Below are 27,000 nucleotides of genomic sequence, written 5' to 3' on the forward strand. Positions count from 1 at the left end.
GCTATGGGTCATTTCTTTTAGCGTTCTGTCCTCTGAAGTATGTTGTCTTATACTGTTATATAATTACATTTTAGTATATCTGAGCAATCCCAATTTCATCCATTCAGGGACAGACTGTGTACACAGAAGTAATTTTTATTTCCATTCTTTTCCATCTGACTATACCTCCATCCTCTCCTCCTCCATTCAGCCCTTTCTGTACTGCTGCAAGAAATTATATGCTGGTAATATCATTAGAAATGTATTCAGCACTTGAAACAGAAAAGTAGTTGTTTGCAGTTGCCTTATCCACCACTTTTTCCATATGGTATTGGTAGTCTTGGCATGTAAAATGAGGTCCACTATATATTATGTTCTTTGACCTTACTTGTAACAAAGGTAATAGAAACCAGTCATCAGTGGTTATGTTTTGACTTACTGTAGAAACTTCTTAAGTAAAAAAAAAAAAAAAGGAAAAAATGTTATTTGCTTACTGGGGTAAAGCAAATAATTGCTATCTATATAAAAAGTAGGAATGTCTGAGGCAGGTGGCTTTGGTAACACGTTCACTCCTTCAGACCTTTTCCCTCTGCTCTTTTGGAATGCAATGTGGTGCTCTGCACTTTCCTACAAAAGCTAAGCTTACTGAGTATCTGCTTTTTCATTCAATTGGCACATTCACCTTTTTATTTTTCCTTTCAGGGCCCAAACTGTCATCACAAAAAAGGTGGAAAATAATTACAGCTGTGGCAGATGTTTATAACAGTGACAACTGAGGCTATATATTTATATAAACTGCTGATCTTTCAAAGGTAGCTATAGAGACTGGAAAACCTTCAGACCCTAATCTAAAATCACTTCTTCCAATGGGTTAGAAAAGAAAAGAAAACAAACAACTCATACATACTTAAGAGGACTAATTTGCTTCCTACTGGAATCTGTTCATTTTTACACTGAAGCAGGAGAGTTACCAAAGCATTGCACACAGAGGCACTCATAGATGTATAAATCCAATTGATGAGCACTATTGTCCAAGAGCTGTTTTATAAGATAGTCCTATAGGAATCAATAATGCTCATGCAAAGCTGGAAAGCAAGGAAGAAAATGTCCCTCACAGACTTCTGACCATGTGTCCTGGGCTCAGCTGTAACAGTTGTTTTTCTCCTTCCTAGTAGTTGGTGCAGTGCTTTGTTTTGGCTTCAGTCCGAGAACAATGCTGATAACACACCGATGTTTTTAATTGTTGCTAAGTAATGTTTACTCTGATCAGGGACTTTTTAAGTCTCATGCTCTGCCAGCGAGGAGGAGCACAGGAAGCCAGGAGGAAGCAGAGACAAGTTACCTGACCCAAACTAGCCAAAGGGTTATTCCATACCACAGCACATCATGTCCAGTATATAAACTGGGAGGAGTGACCCAGAAGGCCCAGATCACATTCTTACTTGTCCATATCCCCAGTTTGCTGAGCTGGCTGAGACGTTATCTGGGATGGAACTGACGTTTAAACAAGTAGTAAGTCTCTATGACCAAGCCAGGAATCATCAGATGGCATAGATAATTTTTTACATCAGTGATGCCGCTAACACTTTGGATACTAAGCAGATTATAACCCCTAAAGATGTTCAGACAATGCACATAGAACCTAGCAAAATTCTCCTGAACATGCTTCTTAGCTTCTTCATTCAAAGAAGGACTCCAAGAATAACTGCCTTGTATATCTATGTCATTTTAAGTAATACCCAGAATTACATAGCATCAATTTGGACCAGTATGTAACAGACTCCTTTTGGAGACCATTCACCACTCACCATCCGTCTTTCACCGTTGCTTCCTCTCCACTGCTCAGCCCTTTTCATAATGTAGCTCAGCTCCTGTCTGGAAATCTCTAAGTCCAGTGGAACAAAGAATGTGCCTTCTTCACCATGAAGACGTTGAAATACATCCAAAAGCCAACCTTCACTGTGTAGCCTAAGAATAGAAATACACATTTAGTTCATTTTTGAAAGGACTCTTCATGCAAAAAAATGAAAAAGGTGTCTTACACTTTTGTAGACTTCTAAGTCTTGGGTTTCCTTTCACAACTATGTTCTCTACCTGTAAGTAAGAATCTTCTTTTTTCTCTCCCACAGGAGAAGCTTCCCCAACCCTGTTGAGACTTTACAATACCCTAATCAAATCATGTAAACATAAGCAGCAATTTCTTTTAAGTATTTCAAGATACTGACTTCTCCAAAAGATTCTGATATTCTTTTCCTTCAGACATGTCCAATGCCTAGTAGCACTGGGCTAGGTAACTAGTTCCAGTGCTTACATGAGTATCTCAGTTAGGCATAGATGGAAGTCCTGCTATGCCAGGGTTCAATAATGGGTAAACCACATCATATAGAAAGGAACCACTCACCATTTTTTTTAACCCAAAGCCTGAAGTCTATACAATCTAAACTTTTCTTGATGACAGAAAAGTTAATTTTGTTTGCTGGCTTTGTTTTTCTATGACATTTCTGTGCTGTGGTAGGGAATTGAGTAAGTGCTACGCAGTAAAATTCTCTACCACAAGAAAGGCTTGCTGTGTGGTATTTCTTAATGTAGGTGAAACCAATATTGTGAGGCTTTTGAAAAAGCCAAGTGTCACATTTTTAGCCTTAGATGAACTCTAGAACTTCAAAACATTGCTGTTTAGTCCAATTGAACCTCTTCAAGTTCATCTCTTTCTCACTTTACTTTTATTCCAAAACCAAGGGTTCAGAAAATAAAGATCAGAAAATCTGGAATCTCAATCTTGGATACTGAACTGAGGTCTTTCCTTTTGTAGCCTCTTCCAAGCTAATACTTTATTACAATTCAGCCATTGCTTGGTGCCAATCTCAGTTTTTCTGTCCTTCCCAGAGTCTGACTGGATAGTCACAAGAAGCTCAGGGATTGCTGTGTGGCACTCCAATCAACAAAAAAAAAACTGGTTTCTGTGTGGCTGTACAGGTCATTAATTTCTTGGCAGGTCTGAGGGAGAGCACAGGCATAACTTCTTTGACCCTCTGAGCTCTCATCCTTCTTATGTATGGCAGCACTAGATGCAGATCTTGTGGCTGATCTTTATTATTTAGTCTTGCAGAGGCCTGTATATGATAACCAATAAGTGTGCGGGTGAGGCAAATCAGAATGAAGTTCACATTTACACTAACTGTACATCTCTCCTTACAGTACACACAGTAATTGCAGAGAAGCACACTCAATAAAATGCTTAGTACTATTTTGCCCACAACTGAGATTTAGCGTGGAACAGAAATAAGATGCACCAACGGAAAGTATTTCAACTTGCTCTCAGGAGGAGCTTTAGCATTAGGTTCAAAGGGGAATATGTAGCTTAGGGTCAAGTTCTGTATCCAAGAGTTTCTGTGATGGAGTAGCTATTCTGATACTGAAGTCTGGCAGCCTGCTTCAACATCAGATTAGGGACATATATCTCCTGCTTTGCTGTAAAGGAGCTCTCTGTACCTTTTTCCCCCACCCTCCTTTTTTGAAACATTCTTTTTGAAGCTGCAGTCCTAAACTTGCTGTAGTTCCCAAGATGTCATTTTGGGATTTTCTTATCAAAAGAGGAGAGCAGCTGGAAGATAACTGAGATGTAGGAAATATAAACAAACTGGCTACCAAGGAATAATGGAGAAATCTTTAAAGTGTGAAATGCAAATCACAGCTAAGGCAGAGTAAGACAGTATCTTAAAATACACTAGAGAAATTTTTTTATAAATAACTAATACCCTTTATAGAGTAATTTTCCAAAATCCACAGTATCTTCAAAGAAAAGTTTGCTTCTTAAGCCCTGGGTCTACATCAGATGTTCTTTTGACACAATAGACACATTTTTGCAAATATTCTCATAAGTCAGAATTATCTTGTGCTTAGTTAAAAAACTAGCAAACCAGCTGGTGGGCTTTCTGGCCGCCTGCTCATCTTGAAACAACAATATTCTATGGTGCTCGCCTTTGAAATTCCAGGTCAGCAATTTAAATGACTTGCCACTTATCTTGCTAAACAAGAAAAAGACCTTGCCATTTATTTAAGCTCACTTAATGCAACATTCTTATTTCAAATGAAGTAAAATTTAATGCAGTTAAATTACTGTCTATTTGCTGCCATAAACATTTTCTATATGAAGATTTTAAGCACATGGTTCTAAACAATATAATTAACTTTGAATTAATTAAAAATCATGAAGCCTGTCTTCCAGCTTTGTTCCTTTTGCCCAAAAGTACTCAGCGTGCTCCTTTACCTAGTTTAATTTCTTTTCTTTGGCACAAAACGTAATAAAACACTTCTTCTTGTTCCTTAACATGGCTTCTTAGAAATATGACAGTAATAATTTCTATTGCTAATGCAATAAAGAGCAAAACAAAACTCAGGTGCTATTTTCTAGACGTATGAGACCCAGTATAATACCTTACAAGTTCATTTATTTATCAGGAAGAAAACACTGAAGTGATTTGCTATCCAGAGTCAGATTGAAAAACTGACTTCTCAAAAATTTACACAAACCAAAAACTGAAGGGTAGTTTCAGTGGTTTGAAACAGTTTATTACATCTTCACTTGAGCCTTTCTCACCCTTTTTTGGAAAACAACTGTAAAAAAATAATAGTTTTGCTCTTAACATTGAAAAATGTAGATTTCTTGAAGAGGTTTTTTTTAAAAAAAAAAAAAATTCAATGCCAGGAAATTTAGACTCCAGCAGACACTTTTACTTGAGATGGGTCTGCATTTTCTCACAGTGCAGAAAATATTTCACCAGCAAGTTCCAGACTGTTTCTAACTTCTAGTAGAATTAAAATGAAGGAATTCCAACCAGTGCCACTTCATTTTTCCAAAAAGTAATTAGAATATCTCTCCATGCTAAATGTACTACAGCCTCCCAAGACACCCAAGGGGAGCCAGATTTGTTGAAGTATGTTGGCTTATAAAGACACAAATAGATGCCTATTGCTTCTAATCCCCTGCCTATGATTTCATTAGCTTCCTGGTTGTTCATCAGTGCTTCTGTGAAGCTTTCTAGCTGTGGCAGAAGCAGATATTTCCCCTACTTGCTTTGGTGGTCTGGTGGGTTCACTGCTCTTATCTCTTTTTTTATACACTGCTGAAGACTTCAGCTAAATGGGAAATTGCTGAGTAATTCTAAGCAATGCTACTAACTCCGCTATTGAAGAGCCAAAGTGTTCCCTGTGGACTGGTGTGTTAGGGCACAGAAGACATCCCTCAATATATATATTCATTTACCTCATCAGATAAAGATGTGGTAAATGCCCATGTCAAAAAGAAAACAAAACAAAACAAAACAAAACATGTTTTCTGCATCAAGCAACATTACATTTGAATATATTTGAGATAGAATACCTGAGAAATGTTCACACAAAGAGATAATACCGCTTTGGTTATAATAAAGTTTTATCTTAGAATCATAGAATCATAGAACAGTTAGGGTTGGAAAGGACCTTAAGATCATCTAGTTCCAACCCCCCTGCCATGGGCAGAGACACCTCACACTAAACCATCTCACCCAAGGCTTCGCCCAACCTGGCCTTGAACACTGCCAGGGATGGAGCATTCACAACCTCCCTGGGCAACCCATTCCAGTGCCTCACCGCTATTGTAACACCAATATTCAGGAAACAATGTAATGAATTGCAGAGGTGCTTTCTTTAAAAACATTTTAAAAGGGTTTAATGTTATCAGTAGTGGCCTGACAGTGTGCTGCTCAAGAGCCCTAGCTAGGTCTAAGATTCCCAGTGTGCTGGGTTGTGAACATACAAGAAAGACAAAGTGGATCCAAATTCTGAAGCTCATAGTATAAATTTACTTTGTACAGACTTTGGTATTCAAAATCTTTTTTGCTATCAAGCAAAGAACTTCAAAGACCTTATGCACTGTAACAGATTTTGTTATCTTCCCTTTGTTTTTGCATTTTGCTATGAATCATTTTTAAAATGTGTCTTACTAAGACAACCTTTTTCCCCTAGTAACATTCTCCCCCCACCCCTTTATTGGAAAACATTATAGGAAAATTGATCCAGAAGGAAAGGAACCTTTGATGATCTTGCACCTGTTCCCCAGACAATGAAAATGTTGGTAATATTCTCATAAAAACCTGCCTTACAAATGTTTTAATTCAAATTAATTTTCCTGAGTAATAAACGACAGCAGCTAAAACTTATGAAGCTATTCAAAACTATTAAGTCAATGATTAAGAAGGCATTAACATCTCAAAAACTAATTAACTAGACTACCAGTACATTGGAGTTGTGTACAGCTTCCAGGAATGCAGGAGCTTTGAAATACTTTGCAGAAATTTAAATTGCCATTTATCTTTTTCTGCCTGCTGAAATGGAGTTTGTGGAAAGGAGACCCGGGGATGATTCTGTCAGATGGAGGGTGTATGCTGAGCTTTTGTATTCTTACACCTGCCTGCATCTTGCATTTCCGTATGGAAATGCATTACAGGTGCTTGCCACCACTCAGTGTTCATCACTGAGTGAATTGAGGGCCGGCACAAAACTCATACTGCATTATAGATGAGTCACTCAGACAAAAGAAAATACACTTTTTCATTCAATATATTAGGCAACCTATCTTGGTCATTTTCAGTGTCCCACACCTGTCCCTAAACACTAACACAGCTAATGGTGACTACTAGAAAGGTGGAGAAAGGTAGTTGGTCAAATTTCATGATGAAATGAATATTGATAATGGGCTAAAGTAATGGAAATATTATTTAGGTTAAGACATGCCATGCAGTGGGTTAAAGCCTCAGTCACGTCAAATCAAAAATCCTGATTCATCAAAAGTCTGTAAGACTCTGTGGGCCACTGCAGACTCAGAGATTTTGCACATCTCATCATATGTTGCTTTCTGAATTTCTCCTATTATTTCTCACAAAACTCTGCTTGGAAGACCAAAAATGTCTTCCAAAGTACCTAAATAAAAGATACACGCACTTCAGAGTTTAAACCTTTGACAGGCCCGTTGTCTGAAGCTAAAGAAACAGAAGCTCCTAGAATCTGTGAAAAATCATCATATCAGTTGTGTTCTTGTTGAAGAAATAAACGGCTCCTTCTCTGATTCGCTGTGCCCACCAAACACCAGTGCATTAAAATTTAAGAAGGAGTTAACGCCTTCTTGATTGTCTACAACTCTTGGCTTTGGATATGTGACACTGATACGTCTTTTCTCATGTCACCTTATTTTATCTTACAGAAGAAGAGACTTGAGCCTAAGCTCCTGAGGGAATAATGAGATAAAGAGACATACCTTAAAAAGTACAGATACAACACTGTTGATGAGATGATGAATATGATTGTATATAGCACCACAGTGATTAAGGCTCCAGGAATCCACGACTCCTCTGCTCTTAGAAAGACCCAGGAGAGCTTGGCAGCATCAGCAATAGGTTTCTCTACACTGTTCCCAAGTCGCTGTCATGGGGGAAAAATATCAACATGAGACAATGTCAAACCTGCTTAGACTATTTACCTATAGGCACCATGAAAAAAAAAAGCATGATTTTCTTTATGAGAAGGTTTCAACTGTATTATGTGGTGGGCACAGCTTGAAATTTAGGATTCTACTGCACAAATTTGAAATTAACCATCAGATGTTTTCTTTTTTTCTGGTTTACTAAAACATAGAGTATATAGGTGGTTTATTGTCACAGTGAAAATACTCAATGTGAGATTTATTAACATATTGCAGGAGAAGTGGAATAAGAAACAGGCTTAAATTTGCCTTATTTCAATGACCAGAGAGGCATAATATTGAATGATTTATACTTCTGCTTTTAGGGGTGCTGAGTGAGCAGAAAACACTTGTGGCAGTGCATAATTCCAAACTGACCAGTCTCAAAATGACTTGCCCTTGTCACAAGAAAAATGTTGATTCCTTTCAGACTCAGCAAGAACCCAAACATTTTGAGCATGTGCACTTTGGAGGATGTATACACACCAGTTCCCAACTTCAGGAAAACAAAAGTAACCACCATGTTATCTGAAATGCCTAATGGAAGTTACAGGGCATCTGTGCTTGTTGCTAGCTGACACCTAGCATAGCTTTTCCACTAGTTTTGCAAATAACAGCATCAGGCAAAGAAGGTAGTGGGTTCACAAAGCTTGACTGATACCCAATGAGGTGAGAAAAATGAGAAAGCAACTACAAGTAGATCAACAGGGGGCACCAGCAGGGTTTTGTTAAGTTTTGCCCAAAGGGTTTGACCTTTCATCAGTGAAAGAGAGACAAGTTTTTCCTTATGAAACAGCATTTTAATTTATGTACATGCATTATCAAGACTGTTTGCAATGTTTTAAGTCAGAAAATCAGATATTCCTTTCATCCTCCATTCCTAGTGTCCAGTCAGTCCAGTTTGGGAAGCCACAAAGAATAGCCTGTAACATGGAAGAACCAATAAACATCAGCCACCTTATTTCATTTATTTCTTGCCTGAGAAGAGATAGAGACTCAAAGAGAACAATACCTCTGAAGAGATCTGACTGTATCATACTCCCACTGCTGTGGTAGAATTAAAGATACCTCTTTGCTGTTCAAAATAGCAGTCACAAGTTGTACCATTAATAGCTTCTCCAAAGGTACATGACTGTCATACACCCTACTTAGATATGCTATTAATACTTTATGTTCAACTGCTCTATAATAAAAAAACATGTATAACTATTTTCATTCTACTGAAGCTCAAATAAATCTTTAGCATACTAAATAATGATAAGGAATTAATATTCATAGAATTAAAATATTAATTTAATTGGGAATAGGGCGGTTTGTTCATTTTTGCAAAGATTCAAAAAGAATCCTGAGGGTTCTGTAGCACTCTATGTTTCATTATACTTCCAGTAAAATGCAGAAAAAGGTTTTCCAAAAATTTATTATTGCCTTTTTTCTTTATCCCCCATATCTAGCTATTAAGAACTGGCTTGTGTATTGACATATTATTGCCCTCTGCTGGATCGACTTAGAAGAATTCAGCTACGTATCATAGGTCTTCTACTGCTCAGAGATGAGATAAATTTCTCTCTTCCCTTTTTGCTTTTTAAAGTGACACAGTGACAGCTATTAAATCACATTGATACATTTTTCAAGGAAACTTCAACACAAAAAAATCCACTCATTATTCAGAGAGGGAGTCTGTGACCTTTAGGCTTCAAGGAACCTGCACCTTCCTGACCAACTTGCCTCGAATAAACTTTAGGAATAGTCAGATCTTTCTCCCTGGTTTTGGCTACCTTTGCGGTGACGTGCATAGTAGCAGAAAGACATTTAGAAATCCAATGATGAGCTATTCAAGGACTGAGACCCTTGAATATATTTCTGCTCTCTTTCCACCCTGTGCAACACTGTCAGGTTTCTGCAACGGAAATTACAGGTCCCCAGGAGACACCTAATAGCATATAAAGACTAGTCACTAATTCTGATCTCTCCATATTCATCAAGAAATATTAGAATACTCTGGTTCTGTTCTTTCTGTTCTATCTTCTCTGCTTGCAATAAAAGCTGGCCCACTTCACTGCTTTCTTATCAAAGAAATTGTCTACCAAGGAAAATCCTCTGTACAGCAGTCACATTCTGACATCCCTTCAGAGAGGCAAAAGTCTGAATGGCAAATAAGAATAAATTTCTCTCTTATCTGAGCAGTTCTTTCTGGTGAGGCAAAAATGGTGTGGGGGAAGTGTACTTTTCTATCAGTTTTTTCTAACAAAGAGATTGTGCCAATCTTTTTGTGGTCCTCGAAGACATGATCTAAGAAAGGTATCTTCATTTTAAATTGTTTAATTAACGTTTGTCAACATCTATCTCAGGTACTTATCGCACCACAGCGTCTTGCAGTTTGTAATGTTTTTGATGATGACACATATACATGTGGTTAAAGAGGTGTTACTCTCTACAGTTAGAATGTACAGAAAGTAAATTGAGTCATCCTGGGAAAGTTCTGGCAGAACTGGAACTTGAAATGCATTCTCCAAAATCACAGGAAAGTTTTTTACCCCTAGAACATCCCTCTACAAGCTGACAGTAAAGCAAACCTGAAATCACACATACGACATAATACCTTGAACTATGACTTTGAAACCCCTTCAAATTTGTTCAAATTTTCAACTGTTCTCTAGTCTTCTCTTAACAATAAAAAAAAATTAGTTAGTAAACAGAGAAACCTCTGTCTCCAGGGCTATCTGTCATCTTTCATAAGTATTAAGGCCATTTAGGATAGCCAAATACATTCTAGCACTAAAATAACGCATATTACCATAACACAACATTTTAAAAATGCTTGCTCTAAAATAGATTGGCAAGTAAATCTGAAATAGCTGCTGAAAGAATGCCAGGAAAAAAAAAATACAAATGCAATAACAAAAGCACATGTGAGAGATATAGTTTCATTTTGGGAAAGATACACACGGTATATTGTGTAACATTTGAACAAATGAGTTTCTATCAAAGATAATCTTGGTGGGTAAAACTGCCAAATTTTCAGTATGAAGCACAGAGGGAAGTGTGCTTTTTTAATGCTGTAATGAAAATCTTAGTTACTTTATTCCTATCTCATGTTTCCTTCTGACCAAGCCCTCTTTGAAATTGTTAACAAATCCAGTCTGATGATAACTGAGCACAATTCCACTGAAGTCAATGGCAATGATTTTTCTCCACACAAGTGTGGGAAAGACAGGCCTTTCCTCTGGGTTTTATGAATAAACCAGTATTAGAAGGGAGCAAAAAGCCTTTATAATATTTAAATATATCTAGCCTGAATATTGGGTAAATACCCTTTCTTCTCTTAATACCAATTAGAATTCAATTCTGTGCATGTTTTACACCGCAAAATTAAAAAACAAAAAAGCAGGCTGTCCAAGTGAAAACTTCAGTGTGTTGCCACATGCTTAAAATATTGCAATTACCACCCAAGTGAGCTGCAATTAAATTTGTTGAAGAGCTGAATTTTAATTTTCAAAACCACTGAAATGGGAAACAGCATGTAAACAGTGGGAAATCACATTTTAACAGGACTTCTTAAAAGCAGAGCACAGGTTAGATGAGGAACCAAGAGACCTGAAAAAACCTGATACACCACAAGGACTGTGGATTACTGCTGAAGCGAGCTACAGAAACAAAGATGTCTTTGAAAGACAGCCAAGGGGAGAAGAACAACAATACCACACCCCCAGAAAAGCTCTCAGTGCTCTGCACCCATTGAAAGGACCCTCTATCACCTACATAGTGAGGGCCAAAGCTGAAACACATGCTCTGAGAGACTGGGCATTACCTCAAATATGATAGAAGTTCCCAGACACCAAAGTACAGATGGGATACCCAGTGCATACATAGGTAGAATTGGGAGCTTTGCTGTGACAATTTTATGTATGATGGAGTTCTTCCATAAAGATTCCAGTCTTTCAATCTCAAGTCTTTTTAGGTGTGCCAGCAAATTATATTAACTACCCTGCATGTCAGAGAAGTGCACAATAACCTCTATTTTTTAATCTTGTCTGTTTCAGTGCTTAGAAAAATCTGAAGCGCTAATAACCAGGACTGCTCATTAACCCATCTCCATTAACATCCAAAATTGCAGTAATCCTTTTCAAAGCAGATGCAATCACTCCACACTGGTGGATTTACTTTCTTATCACCATATATGGCCTGTAGAGTGCTCTTAATTTTATGCAGAAACAGAGTGACTCCATTAGATGGGAATTTTGTTAATAAAAAGGTAATGTATAACATTATTATTTAATTTCTTTTTAACTTTCATGTTCCATTGCCAGGGGTGGAATTTCATATCTTTCAGTGATTCACTGAATAAAACAAACTTCTACGTCAAGGTCTCATGTCCAAGTTATTTTAAGTGACTTACCCCCAGGAATGAATCCACTGTGAACACTGCCAAGGGGTCTAGCACTGTCCAGAGTCCCATAGCTATGATAAACTTTGACAAGAAGGAAGGGAATGAGTCAAACAGCTGTTGACAGCCCCATCTGATCAGGACCATAAGAAGCAGCCCTGAATTCAAGGTTAGGGGTCCCACCACAACCATGATCAACTCTTCACTAGTCCTCAGCAAGGAGTTCTGGTAGCATAGTTCAACAGTGTGAGGGAAAATCTGGAATCTGTAAATAAGCAAAAGGAGAGAGTTTGCCTGTGCTCCTGGGTAAACCATTAAAATTAATAGAATCATGCATACAGCATGCTGCGTTGCAAAGTTGCTTCCCTATCTTGGTCACAACCCTCTGACCAAAAACTCTGGGAAGCTACTCAAAAAAATAAATATTTTTCTCTTCCTGCCTCCATGTCCTTTGATCCCCTCTGACTTTCAGTTCAGTGGATGCATATCCAGGCCCTTGGGACTGTGTAGGCAAGGGCTGCACAAAGACATCAGCTCCCAGAAGCGCCAATGTAAGCACAGGCCCCAGGAGCTCACTCCTTTCTGCATAAAGTGAAAAATGTGATATGGAAGACATAGCTTTTAACATCCCTAAAGTCACTAGAAATTTCCCTCTTGCCACCATGGAATGCTGAGACTCGCAAAACTCACACAATGAGCACATGTGCTGGCACTGTAGGAAGCAGGAACTACATGGTATTGTAAGCTACATATAGATGCTAAAACTTAAGGCAAAAATTTCAAGCCAATCAGAGTGGCTTAAATTCTTCTCCTAACTAAAAGTGGGGTAGTTTGATTCTCACTTTGGTTCTGACTCTTGAACAGTCCCGCTGCATTTGCTGGGACTAGAAAGCCCTCAACTCCGTCTCATGTTTTGCAGGCACACAACTACAGATTGGGATGCTGATCCAGGGCATCTTGGCTTGAGAACATCATTCTTTATCTAGCTGACTGCCAAGGACAGCTGTGATTAGTGGCTCTGAGCATGACCACCTCTCTCTCACATGTTGCTTCCTTCTGTTGTGTTTCCTTTGCTCTCTCAGACTCTTGATGCTTGGCCTCCCAGAAGTTTTAATGCCAGCTGGGCAAGCCTGCCTGGACTGTGCAAGGCCAGAAGTGAAAGATGGCTGCTTTAATATTAATAATTAGAAGACCACCTTAACAATCCCCAGTGCTGGCCAATCTGCTCAGATACCCTGTTCAAATTTTAGCCAGTAATCCCAGTATCGCAGCAGACACAGTTGTATGTTACTGTCTCCTACCGACTGATTGAGGTTTGCATCTCACTTGAAAGTGGGACAAAAAGAAGTTTCTATTGGAGAAATCTCACTTCCCTAAGCATGACTGATCTGTTTTGCTCTGTAAACCTCTTCTCTACCCCACAGCAACATATGGAGATATAGAGAATCAGGTATATATCACCTTGAGGACCTGTTCTCCATCTGTATTTTTTTTCCATGGCAAGTAATGATTTTCCTGGAACTCTCTAAGTTCCGGTTCCCAAGCTAAAGCTAACATATCATACATTCAAAATATGTCAACCCATTGTAGCCCTCACAATAGATATATCAAAATTGAATAAAGTATTTTACACATAGATCACTTTGGTAACATCAAATATGTTTTAAATGCCTTAGTTTTGTGCACTTTCTAGTTATTTTTAAATACTCGATCCAAAATGACAAATGATTCCTTTGGAAGATACATAACCTGCTGAGTATCTCAGAAGGGACAAAGGTAGGTATGACACAAGATATACAAATAGACACATCCTGTTCTGGGTTGAAAACTCACATTTTTAACAACTTTACATTTCTGTTAGGGTCACATTTAAATATAAGATCTTCTGGAGTCTGGATGTGGTCCGTGTTCTCCTAGTCTCTGCAGCACCCTATCAGGGCTTGCATGCAGAGCCCTCAGCCTACGAGCATGAGTCTTAGTCATCATGTCTCTAAACAGTGCAAAGGAACTGCCGTGAATGAAGCTATTTGTAGAAACATTCTGACAGAGAAAGCAGTCAGGGTGACTTACTTTGTGACAGGAACTGAGATGGACTGAAGGAAGAGCCATTGGCTCAAATAATGCAGGTAAAGTCTCACAAACCAAAGCAAAACGACAAGCAGTACAAGCAGCCAGAAGTCCCCAGAGCGCCAGTGTCCCGGTCCCAGCTCTGAGAAGGCTGCGTACACCACAAAATGGAAACGCTCAGCAACCTGTCTGGATAGTTTCACTTCAGCAGCAGAACGGCAGCTGGAGATATATGGAAATAAAAGTAAGAGTCATTCAGAAAAGTATATAAGAAATAGCAATTGCTAAAACACTGTAGAGTTCTGTTATACAGATAAACATGGCACAGTTTCTAATTGACCAATTTATCTAACAGTAGAAAACACATTTTTTCTGTTGCAGTCTGGGCAATACGTGGCTTCCTCCCAGAAATTATGCCTCTGCTTTTATAAAGAAAACATTTAAAACCAAATTTTTAAAAGTCTTTTGCTTTCATTTTCCATTTAATTTTTTCACAGATTGCTCTCCAATGAACACTTTATTACTTTTTTTCTTTCTGAGAAAATGGTAAAAGAACTTGTCATATATGTACTGGAAAAGTATTCATTTTATTGAAAAATGTGAACAGCTTGTTGGCATTTGGGTAAGAGAACTTCAATCAAATATTTCAGCACACAATGCAGGCTAAAACTCCTCTTTAAACTAGTTTCAAGTGAAAGAGAAAATAGAAAGCAACTTGCACTGTACAGTATTCTGCTACTGAGTGTGGCGTGATTTGCCCTTTAAGCTAATTACTATAATGCTTCAAAGGCACGGGGGGGGGGGGGGGGGGGGGGGGAGGAAGACAAAATGAGATGCAGAGATGCAGACTTGGCATTATGTTTCCAAGAAACTGCAGTCTCTCAGCTGATTCGAAGCTGAAAAGACAGTAGCTTCTTTGACCTTTTGAAACTTCTAACTGTTATGATTATTTCCACTGATTTAAATGACTAAGCAGTTGAGATGTGCTCTAGAACCAAATATGATGTCATCATGCTCAAGCTGTTATTTATATTGATTAAGGCTTCTGAAAGTTCAGAAATATAAAGATCTTTTTGTGGAAGAAAACATGCTGGCTTTTTAAAGTGTGGTGCATGACTTGAGAAGAAGCAACAGCAATACTTGTGCTGTACTTTATACTCTTAAATCTTCTATGCTATTTCAAAATATTTTCCTGCCTACACATATGAATTTCTTAAGTTGTTGCATACATTTCTTTCCCCAGCAGTCACAAAAAGAACTGTGAACAGTAGTGGAGAAAATAAAAGTATTCTGCATTTGGTGTAGGTTTACATGAAAAAGCAAAAAAAAATTAAACCCAAACTTGCCAGCCGTTAAGTTTGGATTTTGAGACCAGCCTTGGCATTATGCTACTCCTGATCCTCAGTATTGTGCAGGATGCATGTGTAGTAAGAAAAGGCACGCTGTCAGCCAACCCCTTTTCTCATGAGAAGGCTCAAGCTTTAGTTACTGGTTTGTCTGAAGAACAGGAGGAATCGTCAGGGACACACCACAAAAAAAAAACATATTTTATGTCACTAAGAAGGCCTCAAGTACAAATCACCAAAATTTTTCACAGAAGCAACTGTTGGGCTGAGATTTAATCCTTGCAATGGCTGAAGGTTGATCTGTCAGGGGTTTTGAAGGGCTTTTTGAGACACTGCAGTCCACTTTGCTTATATCTTAATTAGTCGTAATGTCCTACTTTACAGACTTAAGGCCACATTATGAGTTACCTTTCTCATATTGTAGTTATTTACCCAGAGCAGTCTACAGGAACATCACAACACATTTCATTAATGTTATGAAATCACAGTCTAGGCTTGTGTGAGAAAGAGACAAAGAAAAATGTTAAATGAGAAATATCATTGACTGTGGTACTATACTACAATAGCCACGGCATCCTGAATGTTCTGAACTCTGAAGCTAGATTGCACTACATTTGCTTTAATATAAAGAAATTGTTATCTTTAATAACTTCCATCAAAATCTAATTTCAAGGTACTCAATCCTTGAGGAGAGTTAATAGGGCAGGATTAGACAACAGTTACTTTAGTTAGATCAAATAGTATATTGTTTGTGAAAAAAAAAAAAACAAAAAAAAAAAGAAAAAAAAATATATGCTATCTTAGCTCGTAATACGCTTCTGATCCTTCATCAAACAAGCATAATTACATAGATGTCCCACCCAGCCTCACCCATGTCAGAAATTCACATCCCAGAAGGATCACTGCCAATCTCCATCTCTGTGCCAAGAGCACAAGTAACCACGTATTTTCCACAAAAGTCTGGATTTAGATCACCACCTCATTTCATGTAAGATTCATTTGCTACCAGATTATTTAGGATCAATTTACTAAATGAAGCTACTTCTGAACAAGAAACACCAGAGTGAAATGCTCAATATACTACCTGTAAATGTTTCAAGACATAAATCCTTCCTCCAACCCAACACACACATTGAGAAGGAGGACATGCAGCTCAGAATGCTGAAAACACTGAGTCTTATTTCATATACAACAGTGCTGGAGTGCCAGAAACACTGAGAAACACTAGGTTGTGAAGGTAAGATAAATTCTTCCTCACAGAGGCAGGACCTGACAATGAAATCAGTACTTTCACAGCAGTTTCATGAATACATTTACTCCAGCTCTGTTACTCATTATGTGGAAGCTGCTTGTGTAAGAACCATGAGCACACCATAAAAAGTGTGGCTATAAAACTTACCTAAGACTGAGGCAGCAGTGAAAATACTCAACCTGTGCCTTCATCACTTTATTTCTCCCCAGCCTACTTCCACTTTCAAGAAGTCAGAAGAGACCTAGTGTCTCCATCTCTAACCTATGTCATCCTTGCTGAGATGCTGGCTCTCTCAGCAAGGGAATCCACCTACTCAACAAACTTTCAAAGAAAAGTAGAGAAATTCAGAACACATTTGCTGTTATCAAACCCTAGAAAGTTCCTACTGGCAATGACCCTGCTTAAACAAGCAGGGAATATCTATGATGTCTTCATTTCAGTGCAGCTTTCTTCTGAAAAAAGTAATAGCAGCCCAGAAACTCCACAGAAAGCCCAGCTTGCTGGAAGTCAAAGACATAAAAAAAAAAATAAATCCATTAAGTAGAACCAAACAATATTATTTTTTACTTTTTTTGAACAGCAATTATTTTTCATGATTTTCATCATACACCTTGATCATCATTCCAGTTTTTAAATCAAAATTAAAGTCCTCCTTACAGTTTAACTTGCCAGAAGTCCATATTCTTAGCGTCAGTTCTGCGCTGGCTTGTACTTCCCTGTGACTGTGTAACACCTTGACAAGAGCACCATCAGCAAAGAGCAGAAATTGATAGAAAATACAGCATACCCGTTGACTCAGTGAAGGCCCCAACCCATAACTGGAATCTCTTTACTTACTTTAAAACAAATTCAGTGGGCCCCAACTTACTTGTAAGTTACAGTAAACTATTCCCAAGTACTCATTAATCATGCCATAAGGCTGTTTACTGCTTGTCACTTCAAAACACTGGGATAAATTATATCCTTTATTGACTGTTTTGAAGAACAAAAAGGAAGAGGCTGAAACATGAAATGAAATGCACTAAACAAGTGGAAACAGCCCCTTTATATATTTTTAGCTGGTGCTACTAGTGAAAGCTTGTGGGTGGAGTGACAGTGCTGGCAGATACAGTTTTCAGAATAGATTTATATAAAGTTGCTGTAGGGCAGAGAGCATGAGTATTACCTTTCAAAAACAAAACAACCCCCCTCACCCCACAAAACCAACAAATCTCAACCCTTGGGTGAAAACTATACAAATCTCCAAATGAGAAGCCACTTGAGCAATGGATTTATCCATGATTCCTTGGATTACTGGTAAGTAATTTGGCTCAATGTTTCTGTTCTAGGGCATTAGTTTTGCAGTTTTTCTTTGCAAAATGCTGCAGTAACAAATAGCAGAGACCAGATTACCATAAAAGCAGGTCAATTATTTCAATGAAAATTGTTCAGAAGGAAAGAAACAATGCACAGATTCTCTTAAGCTACACTTGATGATGATGACAGAAAAGTAATGGCTGATAGAAGGCAGGGTGTACTGTTGGGTGACAGCTTTGCTGCTGACAAACTACGATGAACATTTGTATAATGCACTGCAAGAGTGGCACTTACAGCTGATGGTGTGGTAGGATCTCAGCTGATGCTTGCTCCAGAGCTACAATGGTATATACCAGCTAAGGTGTTCAGGATCTAGTCCTGGACATATCTGTTATTTACATTGCATAAAATAAGGCAAAATAAATGTTTTATGTTTCTCATAGAGCCAGAGATTTTAAGAGCAAATGCAGACATGAATTACTTTATGCAAATTACTTTCAGGGAATCACAGTCCTGAGAGCCCAAGAATCTGTGCCACATATTTACTCAGTTCACAAATAAAAAAAGACCCCTCTCCATCATCACCATAAATGGTAGGTATTTAAATTTGGCTGTGAAGTCCTTTGCAGCTTATCAAAGTAATGAAGATGCAGGGAGTGTTGCCCATTGTTACTGCAATAAACTGCTATACACTTTCAGTGGAAAAGAACACCTGAATCTGAAGGTACATCTTAAAATAATACACTAGTACATGTAGCCCTTAAAATGGAAGCCAGTTAAAAGCACCACTGATGAAGAATGAGGCAGAATAGAATCTGATTCATTTTTCACAACATAAACATATATATAATTATTTTTATTATCATTATTATTTTATACCTTCTGCATAGTATTTTTTTCCATTATGGGCCTCATATTGCATTACAAAGAAATTGTCTTTATCCCAGGCTGTATCCTGATGGTACAAATAACTTTGCCCAATAAGCAAACAGCAGAGCTGTGAACTGCGCTCTGCTGAGTTACAGTCCATTATTCTATCCACTGGATTCCTAATGAAATATTTGTATGCAAAGTGAATATTACCAGGGAGAACATTTGCCTAGGATGAATATACTGTTTTTTCTCATCTTTTCCCAAGATACACTTATGCATCATGGTCTTCAGTTTGCAAGTGCCAAGAAAGCAGGTACCACAAATAGTTACAAAGGCTGTCTAGGGGCTATCTGCAGTAAGACAGGTGACAAAAGACTTGAGGAGACATTAGGTAATTCCTTCACATACAAATGCTCATAAGAGATTTTTTTCTACAGCTTGCTGAAAAATCAAAAATCATGGTACAGAAGAAATGCTGGAAATCATGACAGGTTTATTTTTCAGGTGCACCTGTGGTGGAAAAAAGAAACTGCCAGAAGCATGCAAAATCCAAAAACGCTGAAGGAAGGCTTTAGGAATTAAGCATCCTTTCAAAGCAGGAAAAATAGCCAATAGCTGCAATAATTGTTTTGGTTTGCTGCAAAGAACATGACACAGGTATGCAAATGCATCTGGCAACACCCACGCTGCCCCACCAAGCTGGGGAGGAGGAGGGTGATGGTAGCTGAGTTCCTTCCAAGGTCCAGGCTGTGCCAGCTCACAAGGAGATGGCCAGCAGGCAGCAAGCTCTGGATCAGCAACAGCACAGGTGTTTCTGCATCACGTGTATAGCCAGGAGCCAGAACAAACACATCAGCTGAACTTTTCCCACAACCTACTCATGCCAACAAGCTCATGGGTTTACACACTGGCACAGCTGTTGCCTGGGAAGGACCACCGTGTTCTTCCATACTGGGTGATAGACACTGTGGGTCAATGGGCCAAGACGTATTCATTAAGGAGAAAGGGAAGAAAGTGCTGACAGCTTCGTATTCCCCGGGATACATCTAAGCTAGACTCAAAATGGTGGACACTCAGCTTTCATAATAAAAGAGTTTATGACAACAGAAAACTGGCAAACAACATCAGCTTTGTGTCCTCAGCAGTCCCTTTATCCAATGTATAAGGCTGGCAGAGAACCACATCTCCTGCCTTTAACTAAGAATTTCCTGAGGGAACTAACTGAGACATTCACAAGAAGAGTTTTCTTACCAAGGTGGGGAAGGAAGCATAGGAGGAAGGGAGAATCACAAAATGTAAGCAGAGTGGCAATAGTGCTGGAGGACAGTGTGGTTCCTTGTAGAGAGCTGGCAGAGCTTTGCATATTTCAACTTTGAGCAGCATCTGACGATGACAAAGCAAAAACGACAAAAAACAAATTATTACTGTCACGCCTGCAGTTTAGGTAGGCAACTAAAACTTTGCCTATTTCATGCTTAACTGCATTTTCATGAGCCTTTGGCTTGGCAAAGCAGTCTGGAAATCTTACAAGAACAGACTTTGTTAAAATATTCCAGCCTGTCTGCTTCCAGCTCTGGATGGGAACAAACATGAAATGAGGAAACTCGAGTGCAGCTTTCAGAACTTTTAAGAAGCTCTGGTTTATATTTCATTCTGGAAAGGAACAAAGGCAGCGGACAGCCTCTGTTATTCATCCTCATGACATGACTAGGCCAGTCAAGAAACAAAAGAAAGCATGTAACTCCTCCCCTACTTCTTGCCCTCTGACTGCTTTAAGTAAATAAGAAGACAATTAATGAATGAGAAAAAGACATGACCCACATAGGGGAGGATGTGAGATGTCAGCAGAGGTGTAGATCTCACACAGTGCTATCTTTAAAGCTATCTTACCAGTAAGCAAGCACAAATGCTCAACCTTGTGCATGAGCAGTAAAACAGTTTAGGACCTAGAGAAAGACTTTACGGTGACATCAGAGTAATAAATACACCTCAAGGTAATCTCAGTTAAGAAGAAAAAAAAACTAAAGGAAGAGAGACGTTAGGCTTAAAACACCCACAGAAATTCAGGAGAGTCAAGATAAAATAAAAAAAAAAACCTTCTATTTATGTTAATAGTAGCAGTGTACCCTACCCAGGAGAAAAAGAAATATATATATATAGGTAGTACTCCTGCTTAAGCTGAAAGAGTCCCCTGTACCTGATGCGTAGAACAGTTTCTACCTTGACACAGAAAACCTCCCCAAGGACATTTACTCTGTCTGGAGGAAAAATGCGATCTTCCTCCTGACCAAATACATATCGACTTCTGAGAGCCACTAAACACTCAAACACCATCTGTGAGCTGTGCGTTCATCTGTAACACACCAATTTAGCTGGCAGGCCATTGGGAAACAAGAGTCTGAAGTTGCCAAGTTAAAATGGCAACCCAGCACCAGTCGAAACTCCACCAAACAAACAGGTGAGTTCCAGTGAGTGTTGGAGCAGAGAACGATGATGCTTCAGAATAAGAAACAACCTTGTGGTGTGTGTGGGGGGTGCAAATAAAAAAAAAAAGAAAGAAAAAAAAAAGATAAAAAGGGGAGGGGGGAGGCACAGCTTTGATCTTTTCCATCCTGCTCTTAATTAACAGCAACATCTCACTAGGAGCGTGGGTCTGTACAGCCACCTTCCTTCAGTGAGAACCAACAGACTCATGCCTGCCTTGGACAGAGCGGAGAGGAGACACATTGCACATCACAGTCCTACATTTCAGATGGACTTTTTTTCTGTCTGGCTGCACAACGTATACAAACACAGGCAAGCCACAAGTCAAACCCTCTTCACTTTGTCAGTTGTACCTGGTTTTCACAGCAGCAGGCTGAAACAGAAATTTCATAGAATCATAGAATAATTAGGGCTGGAAAGGACCTTAAGATCATCTAGTTCCAACCCCCCTCCCATGGGCAGGGATACCTTACACTAAACCATATCACCCAAGGCCTTGTCAAACCTGGTCTTGAACACTGCCAGGGATGGAGCATTCACAACCTCCCTGGGCAACCCATTCCAGTGCCTCACCACCCTAACAGGAAAGAATTTCCTCCTTATATCCAACCTAAACTTCCCCTGTTTAAGTTTTAACCCATTACCCCTTGTCCTATCACTACAGTCCCTAAAGAAGAGTCCCTCCCCAGCACCCCTATAGGCCCCCTTCAGATACTGGAAGGCTGCTATGAGGTCTCCACACAGCCTTCTCTTCTCCAGGCTTCATGCGTGTTGTTAATTCCTTCATGCTTGCTATTAATTCCTTCATGCTTGTTGTTTCCCTTGCCACAATTACATTGCATATTTGTGAAGGTGCTGGAGTTGGGATGCCAATTGTGAAACTGAATGCACCATTTGCTTCATGTGCAAATTCATAATACTTTTGCACCATAAGAATAGGTGAGTGTAAAAATGAGAGGAAACAGTGAATCTATGGCTGCAAGCTTGTACATTAGTGTTATACCAGTCAGATCTCTAGTAGCTTCTGTACTGACCTGACAAAAAAAATTACCTTTCTTTTTTCATGGTAAATTTTACAAGTAAGAACTAAACATGAAAAACAGATAGAGTCTGGGGGAATGATGGTTCATTTATTTAGAGCAATTTTGACATTGGGAAATAATTTTTTACTTTATATCAGTTGCCTTGTTTTAGTTTATATTATTTTGTACACCAACGTGTCCATGCACAGAAAAGCTTGACACAGGAACAGCAATCCTTGAAGAGAATGAAATATACTATGACCTGGTAACACCAATTAGAATACAGTTAAAAATAAATTCCTGTGGATTTAAACATTGTCAGATATGACAATTTACGAAACTACATTGAAAATATAATTAAAATGTAATTTAAAAGAAACCTCAAAACCAGAAATTTGTCTGAAATATTTTGAGTATTTACAAGGCATACTTTGTCCAAATGTTGCTATAAATAACAAACCATTTTGGAAGAACTCTTCTTCAAGGTTTTTGGTGAAAGAGAGCTATCTCAGTTTTGAGCAGATGACTGATATTATAACACTGCGTTTGAAAAAAAAATTGTGCCTTAATACAACCTGTTTTCTGAAAGCAAATTTGTGTCAGGCCAGCTTAATTAAATCTTTAAGAGCCTTAGAAAAGAAGGTAAGGGAGTTATATGCATATGCAGAATACTCAAGGATACTACTATATTTAAAACATCATTAAGAAGTTATCAAGATGAAAAAACTTAGATACTGCACAGATAAATTCAATTACATTATGAAAAAAACACAGCTATAAGAAATGTTAAACTGAAATCTTTTTAAAAGATCTTTTAAAACACCACTGAAATTATGGTGGAAATTATCCATACAATTTAGTCAAACAAAATGCATCATGTAACAACAGTATTAACTTTTTCTTTTCAGTTTAATGCTGTGTTATTATATTTAGCTGCCTATTTTAGAAAGTAATTTGTGTTGATGGCTCTGGAGAAAAACCAAACATTAAAGAACTAATTTAATTTCTTCTGAGCTATGTTCAATTCAAAAATATTTCTTTCAGAATGTCCCAGTACTGCAGAATCCAACTAGAAATCCACCTTGAACTGTGCACTTTGACTAACTCTCTCCCCAAGGCAAAATGATCCTGCATTCAGCAGGGTTTTATCCCGGTCTTCTAAAGGACTTACACAGAATGTACCTGATATAACTGGACCAGAATGTCAACCATGATAGAAATTATGATCAAGACATGGAGGATACATAATGAGAACCTTATCTATTTTACAGTGGACTGTTATTGGTAGGGGAGTACCTTTAGGGGGTTGTTTACAGAAATCAGGTCTCTCGCCTTTAAAAAAGACAAAGAGAGAAAGAAAAATAAATAAAGAAAGAGAACTGTAAACCCAGGACACTTGTGCAGTGCTTTCCTTCCTGTTCGTTATACTATATGACGCAATGGTTACTAGTTGTGTTCAAGGTGTTCAAGTAGTGTTATAATAGGCTGCCTGCTGCCTTTGGAAAGAAATTTCACGAGTTTTCTTTCAACATGAAGACTTGGGTTTATTCCTCTGGTTCCACAGTATAAAACAGAAATTAAAAAATAGCCACATCTTGTTTCTCAAAAATCAATGTGTGATTGCTAGCTGCACTGGAGTTTGAGGGATATCCCTTTATCAGAGACAATCTCTAGATAACATACTTTCCTCTGTTGCCCATAGCTGCGTGTAAGACATGGCAAGACAAATGAAGGCTTCCTTTTCTGTTGGTGTCATCCATTGATCCAGTGAAATTCTCTTCATCTGAAATTTCCTTCCCAAAGGGGACATTTTCTATCAGAAGCAAACCTTTCTGCTTGATGCTAAGAAATCCTGAAACTTCCTGCTAATTACTGCACATCTGGAATGGTACTACGTAGCCCTAACAGTGTAAAAAAATAAGGTCAAATGGGACAGGGTGCCATCCTTTTCCTCTTAGAAATGTTGTTTTGCAATACTGAAAGTATAATATAATAAACTCACTATGTGTTTTGTGTGCTTTAGCTAAAAATGTGCTGTGGGTGTTTTCCTTTGGGGGCATTTCCTCTCAGACAGATTCAAAACTTCTAACCCAGGTGTTCCTGCTCTGGCAGGGGGATTGGACTAGATGATCTTTTGAGGTCCCTTCCAATCTCCAGCATACTGTGATACTGTGATACTGTGACCAAATGACTCCAGTATGAGCCAAAACCTAAAAAAGCATCGCCATGAGAAACACCAAGTATCGGCAAATAATGAGAAGCAGAGGGGTAAGTAAAAAATGTTGGGGTACCAAAAGGAGATTACACCTACAAACAAGTCCCTGCAAAAAATACATTCATATGTGCAGCTACACAGATAGGAGAGAGAGAAAGCATATTGTGCTGGCCTAAGACATTAGCATCCTCAGAGAAAGCTTTATCTACTGAGAGAACAGAAAGAAAGGATGTAGAAAAAGATATATTCCTTTAAAAATAAAGCTTGACTGGTAAAATACATAGCTAATAGACATACATATTAATTTTTGCAGTTTCAAAGAGCTTTTAGTATGGCTCCTTGGTAATTGCGATTTCATCAGACTGAACAACATTTCACTGAACAGTATTTCACTGACAGTAGAATATTTTGGACATGGCACCCATAACCAAAAGAAAGTTTTGCTCAAGAGTAAAGAAGGAGCATGTACTTTTTAAAGATGGCAATAAATGTGTTTCTTCAGTTCAAATATAAAGAAGTATTACACTATTTATCCAGCAAATTCACAGTTTCAAAAAAGTGACTGTCTAAAAGGGACTCAATTGTGAGACTTCACCCATACAGTAAGGATTTCCAGGAACAGAGGAACTGACTTTCTAGTAGGTCACACCTTAGTGTTTCACTCTGAAAGGGCAATAACTGAGGTACTTCACGTCTACTTTAGCCCTGCTACTAAAACTGGCCAACAGGTTCAGAATTTACTAGCAGTAGAGTGGCAGGCAGCCTTACTGCATAACCTTGCTTTCCTAAAATACCTGGCTAAGAAATAAACCCCGATATTCAGAAGACGTGAGACCAAAGCTTCCAAAGCAGAAGAATATTGAATTTGGGCAACAAAAGCCTTGTTATTTTGCTGCCTCTGATAAACAATAGTTGGCAGGTATTGAACTTACCATGGAAATAACTCCTCTGTTTGTTGGGGGTTTTTTTTGTGTATATTTGTCTGCAAATGTATTTGTAAATAATGTAGTTCATTGAAAAAAAAATTAAATGCACAGAAAATAGTTTTAATTGTCTTGTTATAAAAATATGATACTGCTTTTTCTTGGACCTTTTAGATTTTTCAAACAACTCCAAATATCAGAAAGACACAACTGCAGTTTTTCAAGGAGCTAGACAATAAAAGTAAGAAACACTTAAATAACCTTCAAGAGGCACCACAGAGGTGAATCTGAATTTAAGCTTTAGGATTCCTTTATTCTGCTGAAAGGCTGGATTATTGGGGGAATGTGTCAGTCAGTTTGCCAATCAGCCTTAACACTTACTAATTTGCTGCCTTTCTATCTGCAGTAAAGGCATCCACACAATCATACAGGACAAAATCCCATTATCTTAGACACATAAGGTTTTCCGCTGCTGGTCTGAATTCAGACAAGATTTCACAGACTTGCAGTAGACCATGCTCCTTTGAATTGATGCTATTGATAAGTCATTCAAATAAAAGCACCTACAAATAGTTATATCTTCCTCACCTGAGCAAACCACCCCTTGAAAAAATGCACTGTGATGGCCTAACAACACTATCAGGTCTGATACACCTTCCCTTTCCTACAGCTGCTGGTCTAGCAGAATCCTTATTGATCCTTCCTTCTTATCTAGAGCTTTTTGTTTAATTGCAAAGACTAATAATCAAATACATTTATACAGCATCAGTTTTGTTAACTAAGTATCCTACTCACCCTCCGATGAGTTTCCACAGGTTTGGTAGCAGCATATAGAAGCAAAAACCTCAAGATGTCAGGCAGGGCAGTCAGGATGAGGTTTCCAAAGGTACCGAACGAATTCAGCTGCTACTAGAAAGAGTGCCGTGGCAACAGGATACAGACTACTTTGAAAACCTCTGCCTCAGTTCAGACAGTAATGCTCTCTCAGGCTCCTAGTATTTTATAGGCTCTTTTTCTTGCTTAATAGGTAACTTTAATAATCTTTATTTCCTTAAGGATCTAAAAGGACCTAAAAGGACCTAAAACTTACTTGATCCACAATGCAACAGAACTTACACTTATGCTAATACTTCAGTTTTCACATATCCTAGTTTCTTGTTGATATTTTAGTTGTGTAACCTTAAAATTGTGTTAAAACACTGTTATTTTTTGTTTTGCTTCTGTTTTAACCTGAAGGCAAATTAGTTCACAGATCGTATTTGATGGTATTCTTTCAGCTTAAACACTTCAAATCACTACAAAAATAAAGAATGAAGATTTTGTTGGTTTAGGGGTTTGTTTTTTGTTTGGGGGGGGGGAGGGTTTGTCTGCATCTTAAATAGGTTTTGTTTGCTAGTCTCAAGGTTCAAAGGTAAAATTTACAAAGACAATGACTTTTGTTAGTGAACCTTCTGATACATTTTTAGAGGCACTCAGAAAATTCCAGCAGCAGGTTTCTATACACAAAGGACAAATACAAGTACTCCATGATCTAGATTGGCCTTCTGTTTGTGGGTCATGGGTCTCACATGCTGAGCATGTCAGAAGTTGGCTGTGGCATTTAATGGAGGTCATCAGCAACTTCATAGTTCCCATAGCAAAAGAAAGAGTGCACTCTGGCT

General features: G+C 38.3%; 1 protein-coding gene across 1 annotated transcript in view; it reads right to left on the bottom strand.

Moving 5' to 3' along the window:
* Positions 1-13,927: 13,927 nt before the first annotated feature.
* LOC134163107 (uncharacterized) overlaps positions 13,928-27,000 on the bottom strand; it is a 44,098-nt gene continuing 31,025 nt past the window's right edge. Inside the window, exon 4 of the mRNA XM_062617659.1 lies at positions 13,928-14,150. Coding sequence (XP_062473643.1) covers positions 13,928-14,150 — 223 coding nt within the window. The remainder of the gene's footprint in view (positions 14,151-27,000) is intronic.

The sequence above is a fragment of the Pezoporus occidentalis genome, unplaced genomic scaffold (genome assembly GCF_034315485.1).
Source record: "Pezoporus occidentalis ecotype Australia unplaced genomic scaffold, CSIRO_AGI_Poc_V1 ctg2, whole genome shotgun sequence".
Classification (NCBI taxonomy): domain Eukaryota; kingdom Metazoa; phylum Chordata; class Aves; order Psittaciformes; family Psittacidae; genus Pezoporus; species Pezoporus occidentalis.